The 11,007-nt window shown below is 46.9% G+C and overlaps 1 protein-coding gene across 1 annotated transcript in view; it reads right to left on the bottom strand.

Annotated features, from left to right (window-relative positions):
- Nucleotides 1–2,750: 2,750 nt before the first annotated feature.
- Nucleotides 2,751–11,007, bottom strand: part of FAM168B (family with sequence similarity 168, member B) — a 34,340-nt gene continuing 26,083 nt past the window's right edge. The window contains exons 4-7 of the mRNA XM_011975475.1: nt 6,281–6,423; nt 5,999–6,176; nt 3,618–3,742; nt 2,751–3,179 (exon numbers count right to left, since the gene is read on the bottom strand). Coding sequence (XP_011830865.1) covers nt 3,630–3,742; nt 5,999–6,176; nt 6,281–6,423 — 434 coding nt within the window. The 3' untranslated portion in view covers nt 2,751–3,179; nt 3,618–3,629. The remainder of the gene's footprint in view (nt 3,180–3,617; nt 3,743–5,998; nt 6,177–6,280; nt 6,424–11,007) is intronic.

Here is an 11,007-nt window from a genome sequence, read left to right as displayed (position 1 = left end):
CTATCTCCTGTGAACACATTTGCATAGCATTTGTTTCCCGGAATAGTGACAGCTAGGCCTGCAAACCACACCAAGAAGAATGTTCTTCACAGATGGCTCACGAGAGACATAGACAGTTCTGGAAGTGCCTTCATGCCCATTCCCACGACTGGCACTGACTCTGGCCCTCACAGAGCGGCAAGTTCATGGGTCACTGGCTCACACTAAATGCTCAGCCCCCAGCACAGATCCAAACAAGACTTCCATGAGCAGAGAAACTGCAGCAGCTAACAGACGATGGAACACACTCCCAAGCCTCAGGGGAGAAGGTGCAGAACAAATATTTTTTAAACAGCCATCATGATGTCCATGTTTACATGAATTAAGTCCTTTGCTTGCCTGTCTCAACTTCTAAAAGAACAGTAACTCAGCTGAAGGACTCCCAAATTAGGAATGTCAAACACACAAAAAGCAAATTTCTCAGAATGCTCCACCATATGTTTGGGGACAAATTATGCAGCTTTGTAACAGAATTTTGACCCAAGTTCTATTTCTTAATTAACTTTAATTTTACTAGAAGCAAATGTTGATAAAATTACAACCTATGACAGTTTTGTGACTATTCCCTAAGTCCAGATTCTTACCTGATATCTACCTTTTGTATTTGACAGCTGATGTCCTGACAGTTTCAAAGTCAGAAAAATTTCTGCACAGATGTGCAATGCAAACTTATTTCATAAAGCCTCTGAACTTCACAAAAGGGAAAAAAGGTTAAGTTACAGGGAGGAAGAAAAGTGTTGATGAAGCTGATGTAAATGGCGTATGTGTGTGGGGGATGCCGCCCACTCTTTAAAACACCATTTAATTCGGCGCTTGTAAAAACACTCATCCTGTGTGTGCCAAGTCCCAAGCAAGCCTGAAGAGATGCCTGTTAACTTCTACCCTCCTCCCGAACCCCAAGACTCCAGCCCTCACAGGAGCTGTGGGTGTATGTTTCAATTTTTGTTGTGTGGAGCTTTTTAAAAGCATACACTAAAATTGTGAGTATTTTCTCCTAATCTATTAGCACTCAATTGGGAAAAAAGACTTCTCTGCTACTTGGTCAGCTGAACCCCTGGAACCCTCAGAACCTACTAATCCCGCCAACCGTCCACTAAACAGATGGAATTAGCAACAGAGACTTGAAGTAAGGGGCCCGAACCGCGTGCCTGCGGTGAGCATCTGCCCCCCACCACAGACACTAGCGGCGAGCGTCTGCCCCCCACACAGACACGAAGACGGAGTAAGCGCTCATGAAGCATTTGAAAGTACTTCTCAGTAAACATTCTATGTTCATAGACATCAGGAATCAAGAATCTGTTGTTTACAATGATCCATGCAAAAATATTCTAAATTTCTTATAAAATAAGATGTGAAAAAGAAAAGTATGAGGAGTACTTACTATAAAAAATAAGGTTACCAAAGGCTCAGTGGTCAGGTGTCCCCCCACCAACCAACTGGGGCAGAACGCTAGTGGGCATCCTCACTGGGCGCCAGTGCCCTGACCCAGCTACCAGCAAAATGGGAGGAGCAGAGCCCCCTCCCCACCAGAGCCCACAGCACTCAAACCACCACCTCACTGGGAAGACGATGCACGTTCCTGCCCCAGAAGCCACTGAAAGGGACCCAGGCCTTCCATCCCCCACCCCCACTCCGACCCTCCCGAGGACAGACACGTGCTCTCATGGATACAGGGTGGGCATACTTTGGGGGCGGGGTGGGGGAAGCCTCTTGATTTCTTATGTACAAGGTTCAGATTCTAAACTCCAATTCCTCTCCCACAATAAACCCTGCCAGCAGACGCACTCCAGCACCGCCTGGCCCTCTCTGCTGTCCGTGCCTGCTTCGTGCCAAGGGCCCTCAGCTGCAAAAGAGATGGCAGGAGCGGCTCACAGACAACAGACACTGGCCCCCCCTCACCCATCTCTAAGCGTCCCCTCCAGCCCGCCTCAGCAGACCAGTCACCACCATCAGGTGGCTGATCCCAGCAGCAGCTACAGGTTTCTACATTTCCAGACATAACCACGGCCCTGCCTTTCTACAAGAAATTGGAGGAATTTTAAATAAAGTTTTGTTCCCTTTTAAGTCATTCTTAAATATACCACTTTCTTCATAACATACAGCTGAAACCTTTGTCTTTCTTTGTAGGGGAAAAACAGCAATGCCTACCTGTTTTCAACTGATTCAAACGTTTCTCCAGGGGGAAAAAAAATGGAATGATTTTCTAAGCTAAATAAAGCAGAGGACAATACCTCCTGCAAGCATGGCTGTTTCTCTTTCACATTTCTTCCATCCCAGGAAAATAATTTAGTTTTACATAGGACTTTCCCAATAAAGATATATAAAAACATCGTCTCTCTGTAAGAGAACTGTAATGAAAATTTAGATAGCAGAGAAACTGCTTTGCCGACACAAAAACCACCCCCCTTGCCCCAAATTGTACTGGCCACGCTACTATGATCTTTCATGGTGAGCTATAAGCATGTCCCTGTCCCACTGACTCCACCAAGCCTACACTCAAAGGGATGCCCATGAACCGGCTGCGCCCAAGCAGCTGTGGCTTCCCCACTGTCTCGCAAACCTCGCAACTCCCTCAGTCAGTGCCAAAGAAACAGGTTGCTGAAAACTAAAATGTCCACATCCCTAACTGGCAACCCACATCAACCCCAAAAGGTTGAAGAATCATCTAAGGTATTTCAGATGCTCTATGAAGAAATTCACTTTAACACTTATAACTTGAAGACTTTGCAAACATTACAACAGTGCATTAGTGATACAAGTTGTAAAATACGTTTCCATTCCTTTGGATTTTGCATATGATGGTTTTGCATCAGTCACTGCAGGTAGATTGAGCAAGCTTTTTGTGTTTGTTTTTTTAAACATGCATTCAACTAGATATGATTCAGAATAGATTAATACTCCCTTTTATCATTACAGTTAGCTAAAAAATTGCCAGGCAGTCCACAAAACAGAATTTGCTTTAAGACCAACCCACAGAGTCAGCTGGAGACTAACGGCGCTGGGGCCTGCTGGGCCGGGATATAGTCGTGTTTAGCTAAGTGTCGAGAGCATTAAGAAGAAAGTCCTGGTTGGAGGCGCAAGGCCTGCAGCACCAGCTGTGGAATCCCCAATAATGTGACTGCACAGCTCCGTCCTCAAACCTGCAGAAAGGAAGACAGATACTCAGTCACACAGAGCTCTTCCGGCACTGCTACTCCAAACTCTCAAGTAGGACGAGGTCCACCACGGTCGGAAAGGGCAGCAATGGGCAAAACTGCTGGACCTGGTTCTCACTTCCTTCCTAGAGATCCCCAATTACAACTAGAGCCCTATTTCCTGCAGCAGGCAGGTGGGGGGGTCACAGCACATTCCAGGGAAGGCTCAAGACGGACAGTGTCAACAGCAGGTAATCAATGGTTCCTTCTTTCTTCTACTCTGTAATGTCTCAATAAAAACAAAAAACTTAAACACTGCATTGCCTCTGGATCCAGGGTCAGGCACACTTTCCTCGTTAGTGCTTAAATATGTGGTAAATCTGCCACTGTCCCATGGAAATGCCCTTTCATCAAAGGCTGGCCCAGCCTTCACTGGTCACTTACATTTGCAGGTGATCACCACTGAGGGGGCACATAGCTGTAAGTGGGTGTTCCTGGGGCCCGGTATGTGGGCACAGTGACTGGGTGGGGGGCGACAGGAGTTGGGGAGTGAGCAGTCAGCAGGGTACCTGGAAGAAAGAGCAGCACATGACATGAGGCCGACCTCCTGCAGAGCTCCACAGTGCCCAACACGCACACAAGCCTGGACTCTTTGCAAGGAGGAGGGTATACAGGAAGAGGGACAGTCTTGACCCAGATACTGTCAGACTCTCATTAGATAATCTCCCACACCCAAAAACTGTCTCCACACAGCAAGCTTCCACAGACAATATGTTTGTAAAAGTCTTTTGTGTGTCCCCTTCATAAAGCACACCCAATAATTTTTATAGGTCAGATGATAAACAAATGAGTATAATTCAGCCTTAACAAGGAAGGAGATTCTGACACATACTACAATATAGGTGAACCTTAAGAACATAATTCTAAAAGAAAGAAGCCAGTCACTATAAGACAAATATTTTATGATTCCACTTAGATGAAATACCTAGTCAAATTCAGAGACAGAAAGAAAGGAGAATGGGGAGTTAGCGTTTAATGAGTACAGGAGTTTCAGATTTGCAGGATAAAGAAGTTCTGGAGCTCTGTTTCACAACAATGTGAATATACTTAACACTACTGAACCGTACTTAAAAACGGTTAAGATGGGCTTGGCACAGGGCTCACATCTGTAATCCCAGTACTCTGGGAGGCTGGGGCGGGAGAACAGCTTAAGCTCAGGAGTTTGAGATGCGTCTGCGCAACATAGTGAGCTCCCAGCTCTACAAAAAAAGTTGTAAAATTAGCCAGGTGTGGTAGCACACTTACAGTCCCAGCTACTCAGGAGGCTAAGTTGGGAGGATGGCTTAAGCCCATGAGTTCCAGACTACAGTGCACTGCACTCAAGCCTGGGCAACAGGGCAAGACCCTGTCTCAACAACAACAACAACAAAAAGTTAAGATGGTAAAAACAAATAAATAAAAAACAAGAGGCTGGGAACAGTGACTCATGCCTGTAAGCATAGCACTCTGGGAGGCCGAGGCGGGTGCATCACCTGAGGTCAGGAGTTCGAGACCAGCCTGGCCAACATGGTGAAATCCCATCTCTACCAAAAAGTACAAAAAAAATTAGCCGGGCGTGGTGGCGGGTGCCTGTAGTCCCAGCTACTGGGAAGGGTGAGGAGGGAGAATCATTTGAACCCAGGAGGCGGAGGTTGCAGCGAGCTGAGATCACACCATTGCACTCCATCATGGCCAACAGGGTGAGACCCTGTCTTAAAGAAATATTATAAATAAATAAATAAATAAATAAATAAAACAAGAAATGATGATTCTAAACTACATGAACTTCTGAGTTCTTTTAAGAAAAATCTATTTTTCCTACAACTGCAGAAACTCAGCAACTACCTGAGTCCATTTATGGACCAGCAGCACCTCCAACACAGTGGCCTTCACTCACCTGGCCCACACCCAACCCGGTGCCCGGTGCCCGCTGCCCTCCCTCCCTGTGCCTCAAACCAGCAGTTTCTGTCTACGCCCAGTTTCCTGTTCCTTGACAGATAAGTATGGGGAAAACCAAATCAGAGTCTAGGCTGAAGCACACATAATATCCCAGAATGCTTCTCTCTGGCATAATCTCCTTACACTGAAGTCAAGTCCAGAAAAACAAGGAGGAAACAGTACGCTTTTGTGTGGGCATGACCTAAAGGTGGCCATATTGACCCACAGACCAGGAGGTGGATCCATATGGGTGGTCACCCAATCCCTAGACATCAGATCAAGCCCCCAGAGCTTCCACAGAGATGTGCCCATCCTAGACAGGAGCCTCATCTCTCCATGGTTTATTTTTCTTAGAGGAGGCCTTGGGAAGTAAAGTACAATAGATGAATGCCAAAGGATTTCTACAGGCAGCTGTTCCTTCTATCAACAGAAGACCAGCTCTCCTAGATGCATGAAAACATCCCTATGAAGACAACTGACCTTCAAAGACAAGCTCCCCTCAAGGGACAGGAAGAGGGCCAGCCACCCCGGGACACACAGTGTCCTCCTTCTGCTCAAGTCTTACATGGTCGTGGGGGTGGGAGGAGAGGGGGGCACATCCTGCACTGCCAAATGGCTCAGTTCACCAAAAAAGTGAGCCCATCAGATTCAGAGAGGCCTCCACAAGAGGTCACTCAGGGAGGCAAAATAAAAGATAACCTGTTGTTTCTTTCCCAAAGAATTTTCTGTCCTTCCACACAACTATAGCTATGAAAACCCAGAGCCAAGGCTCAGAGGATTTGTGAGCTCTCCCCTGCCCCACCTCTAGGGGACACCACAAGGCAGACACCGCAGGAACAAGGACTTACCTGCTGACATGGCCATGGTGGTCCCAGCCACCATGCCCATGGTGACCCCGTTGCCTCTAGGAGGGGGGATGGGAGCAGGGTACACTGTTGCCGGCATGCCGTTGGGCTGCACCACCGTGGTGTGGTGGATGACGTGAGGAGGTGCTGCATACAGCGGCTGTGTGTAGTACGTGCCTTGCTGTGGGGAGAAGAGAGACAACTGACACAGGGTCCCAGGGCCAAAGGATGAGTGCTCAGTTGGTATCAACCCTTCCCACACGACAGTGTCTACCCAAAGCATACCTGTGCGTACGGGCTCTGCTGCGGGTAGGCACTTCGCACGGGGTACACAGCAGTCTGGTAGGGGTTCGGGGAGGAGGAGTACGGCGGCACAGCCCCGCTGGTGGGGGAACAGGACACTTTGTAAGGTGTGCCAGGAGTGTAACCTGAAACAAACAAGGCAATGGCCTGAGTTCACCCAAGCTGGTCCAGGCACAGGGAGAGACACATGCAGGGAGGAGCCAAGTGGCGTGTCAGCCCCACGCACCTCGCCAGGCCTGCTGCCACTGCCGCCCCCACTCTCCTCCACTAAGTTCTGACTTCATTTCTCACTTTGTGTGCGTGTGTGCATGCACGTGTGTGTGGCGGCAGGGTGCTGGGGAGGAGGAAAAAATACCAAAGGAGAACGTTCTACAGATGGAATGCTCACACAGGACAGGAAATAAAAACTGTCTTGTCCTGCTGGAATTAAAATTGGAATGGCCTTCCTGGTGCTAAATTTGGCATCCAAAGTATATATGCCTTTTAATCCCACAATTCCACTTCTAGAAGTCTGTCTGAAAGCAGTGCACATGGATCTACGCACACAGAGACTTCACTGTAAGCTTGCTCATCATAGTGGTGTTTGTTACGGCAAAAACAGGAGATGCTTGCCCAACACCAGGACAGGCTAAGCACTCTATGGTAAAAAGCCCTCTGGGTCAAGAGAGAAGGCTGAACACACATACTTGCTTTTGTCCCCACATAAAATGACATGAAAATGACGATAAAGCAGATTAAGAGAAAAAAGACATAAAACTCACCAAGAACGGAAGAGAAGACAGCATGCTGAAGCCTGGCAAGCTGAAGTGGAGGGTGACTGAGCAGACTCGAGAGGAAGGCACTCTTAGCCAACAGCGAGGAGCAGCTGGCACCAAGACAGCCATTCCCCAAAGCCCTGCACACTGCTGGCCACCAACCCACCTCCAGAAGCAGATAAAGAGGCCCGATCTAGTAAAGTGATTCAGTTTGCTGAATAAGCAGTTAGGTGTCCCTTCCTGATCCCAACAGAGAAGAGGGGCTTGGTCTCAGGGGAGGGAGAGGGTCTCTGGACAGCTATGTTCACAGCAGCTGTATTCACAATGATCAAAAGCTGGCAATGGCCCAAACGCCCACCAGAAGACAGATGGGTAAACACACGGTGGTGCATCCATACAAATCCGACTGAGCAAGCAAAGGACAAACTGCTGATCCATACAAGCACATGGATGAATCGCAGAGCCACACCATGTCAAAGAAGCCAGATACAGGGACACATGCTGGATGCATGTACTGACAGAAGCTCTAGGAAAGACCAACCTAATCCACAGTCATCAAAACCCCAGCAATGGTGCAGGAGCCAGACGGGCAAGCGAGAACCTTTCCAAAAGCTGTCTCTTATACACATCTAGATGTGTATAAGAGACAGGTGTACAACTGTCCAAACACACCAAACTGTACGCTGAAAAGGATTAACTTCTACTATGTAAATCAAACGTCCATACAAGTGCTTATGGCATCTCACATTCCCATGGGTGAGAGCAGGAGGGGTGGAGCACTCACGCTGCCCGTGTCAGACAGCACCTTCGCAAGCCAGGCACACGTCCCCCAACATCCAGCAATCCACTCCCAAATATTTCCCCCAGAAAAATGAAAACACAGGTCCACGACAGACTTGTAAAAAGTGTTCAGTCTTATTCCTAATAGCCAAAAATGGGAAATAATCCAAATCTTCATCAACTGGAGAAAGGATAAATCATGATATATTTCTATCAACATTACTCAGCAATCAAAAGGAAAAAACATGGATGAATCTCACACCATGCTGAGCTTTCCAAAGAAGCCAGAAACAGAACGGCACAATAGCAACGATCCCATTTATTCCCTAACAACAAAGAAACTTACCTACAGTGACGGAAATCAGAGAGGGGAGAGGGCGAAGGAAGCCTTCTCGGATGATCAAAGTGTTCCATGTTTTATTTGGAGTGGTGGTTCCATGGGCATGTACAACTGTCAAAACCCACCCAGTCGAGCACTTAATATGTGGGTGTTTTGTGCATAAATTATACTCAAGTTTTAAGAAATGAGCTGAGTATAAAGAATTTTGGATCACCTGAGCCGGAGGTCAAGGCTGCAGTGAGCTGTAATTACGCCACTGCATTCTGCCTGGGCGACAAAGAAAGACCCTGTCTCAAAACAATAATAATAATAATAAAAGTTAATTTTTAAAACATTTTACACAATTGGGCTGTGTTTAGCAATATGTACGTGTGTTGTTTTTTTGTCTTGCTCTATTCCCTAGGCTGGAATGTAGTGGTGCAATCTCAGCTCACTGCACCCTCTGCCTCCTGGGTTCAAGCAATTCTCATGCCCCAGCCACCCGAGTAGCTGGAACTGCAGGCATGTGCCACCACACCCAGCTAATTTTTGTCATTTTTAGTAGAGACGGGATTTTGCCATGTTGGCCAGGATACTCTCAAACTCCTGGTCTCAAATAATCCTCCTGCCTCAGCCTCCCGAAGTACTGGGATTTCAGGTGTGAGCCTGTATATATATGTACCTGGTCTATATATTTCGTTTTAATTTGAAAGGGAAAGAGAATGACTGCCCCCCTAGGAAATTCACCAGTCTGGGGTTTTTGTTTCAGGTGCCAGAGAAATTCTGTGACATGGATATATTGCACAGTGGTGAAGTCTGGGCTTTTCCACCTAAATACTGCACACTGTATCAATTAAGTAACATGAAGGCCTCAGCGTTAGCCTTCTCAGACTCCCCTGTAGGCCCTTCTAGGTCTCACAGTGGGAGGTGCTGCGGCTGAGACCTGCGGCAGGCCAAACAATAGGTGGTCCTGTCCTGCACAGCAAAGTGGGTGCTCACACCCACATCTGTCTGCATCCAGAGTCCTGACCCTTCGACCCAAACCAGGCAACTCCCAACCTCAGCTAGTCTCCATCTGAGGAAAGAAAAGATTCCTCCAGGGCTTCCTATATTTTGAAATTCACTCACTGCTATGTTAACCGTAAACAGAAACACTGCCAAAATTTGAATACAACAACTTTTAATACTGGTGCTTAGCCAAAGGAAAGCAGAATACACAGATTTTCCATTAGGATTTGGAAAAGCAAAGTTTCAAGACAAGAGCAGTTCCAGAGTTCCCTTCTCTGGCTGCTCATCTCCTGGTCTTTAAGAAGGCTAAAACAGGAAAGTGAAAAGGAAAGCTTCACAGGTGTATACATGTTAGAACTCATCAAACTGAAGCTTTAAATCTGTACGCTTAGTTGTATGTCAATTACACCACAACGAGGTTGTATAACATTTTCTTTAATTAAAAAGAAAAAGGTAGCGTGAACGCCATCAAAGAATTATAAAGGAAAAGGTAGTGTTTGTCTAGCCATGTACTGATACTCCCAGGAAGAGACCTGGGACAGTCCAATTCTCCCTAAGTCACTAGCTAACTCAGGGAAGGAATGGAAAAAGGAAGCATGGTGTGTGGTGGGCACACATGTGACTAGTCATGGTGACTGAGGCATTACACCATCACAGAGAGGCTATTCACCATCAACATGGGGCCATGCCCTGTCACAGCGGAGATGATCAGGACAGATCCAGCCCTCCCCATAAGGTGCCTGGCCTCGGGGGAAAAAAAATCACAGGAAAACCAACCACCAACATAGCAACATTTTATGCAGTCTTGGCAAGCAATGAGGAGTCAGCTCAGAGAGGGGCGGGTGGGGCAAGGCTGTCTCAAATGAAATAACTGTGGGGATGGAGGAGGTCAAGGGTCATCCTGGATGGCTCCCTTCCCCCCAGCCACACCACCTCCTTCATTTCCCACTGCCATGCAGCAGCCAGACACCAGCAGGTGCCTTCAGCTGTACCCAAAGGAGGACACTGCCGAATGGGATCCCCGCTGTCCAGCTTAACCCCAGTTTCTGCCTCGTATTTCCACTAGCCTGAAAAGAGATCCTCCTAGAAGTCAACAAACTCTTATCTGACCAAGATGATAATTTTTTATAAAAGTGTCAAAACACAGAGCTACCTCTGTGTGTCACATCCTGAGAACTGATGCTAGACTTCCAAGTTGGGAATCTCATTCCAAACTTCCGACCGTTTAAACGAACAAACCCACAAGGTTCCCTTTCTTCATACAATTAAAAACATTCATGACAGATAACTGGAAATATGAACACTGTTTACAATCTTGGTAGTAATAAAAAAAATATTTTTTAGGTGTGACAATGACACAGTTCTTATTACCCTTTAAAGATATTTAAAAAGCTGACGAACATAGTATCTGAGATTTGATTCAAAATAATATAGAGGAAAGTGGCAGGGACCCAGATGAAAAAGATCAGCCAAAAGGTGATAACTGCTAAAGCCAGGTGATGTGTAGGTGGGAATTATATTCCCATGTACTTGTGCTAAAGCCAGGTGATGTGTGAGCAGGAATTTTTTTTTTTTTGGATGGAGTCTCGCTCTTGTTGCCCAGGCTGGAGTGCAGTGGCATGATCTTGGCTCACTGCAACCTCCGCCTCCCGGGTTTACGAGATTCTTCTGCCTCAGCCTCTCAAGTAGCTGGGACTACAGGTGTGCACTACCACACCTGGTTAATTTTTGTATTTTTAGTAGAGATGGGGTTTCACCATATTGGAAAGGCTGGTGTCAAACTCCCAACCTCGTGATCCGCCTGCCTCAGCCTCTCAAAGTGCTGGGATTACAAACGTGAGCCACCA

The sequence above is a fragment of the Mandrillus leucophaeus genome, unplaced genomic scaffold (assembly GCF_000951045.1).
Source record: "Mandrillus leucophaeus isolate KB7577 unplaced genomic scaffold, Mleu.le_1.0 Scaffold1564, whole genome shotgun sequence".
NCBI lineage: Eukaryota > Metazoa > Chordata > Mammalia > Primates > Cercopithecidae > Mandrillus > Mandrillus leucophaeus.
Note: the sequence above shows the minus strand (reverse complement) of the source record. Positions and strands in the feature narration are given on the sequence as shown.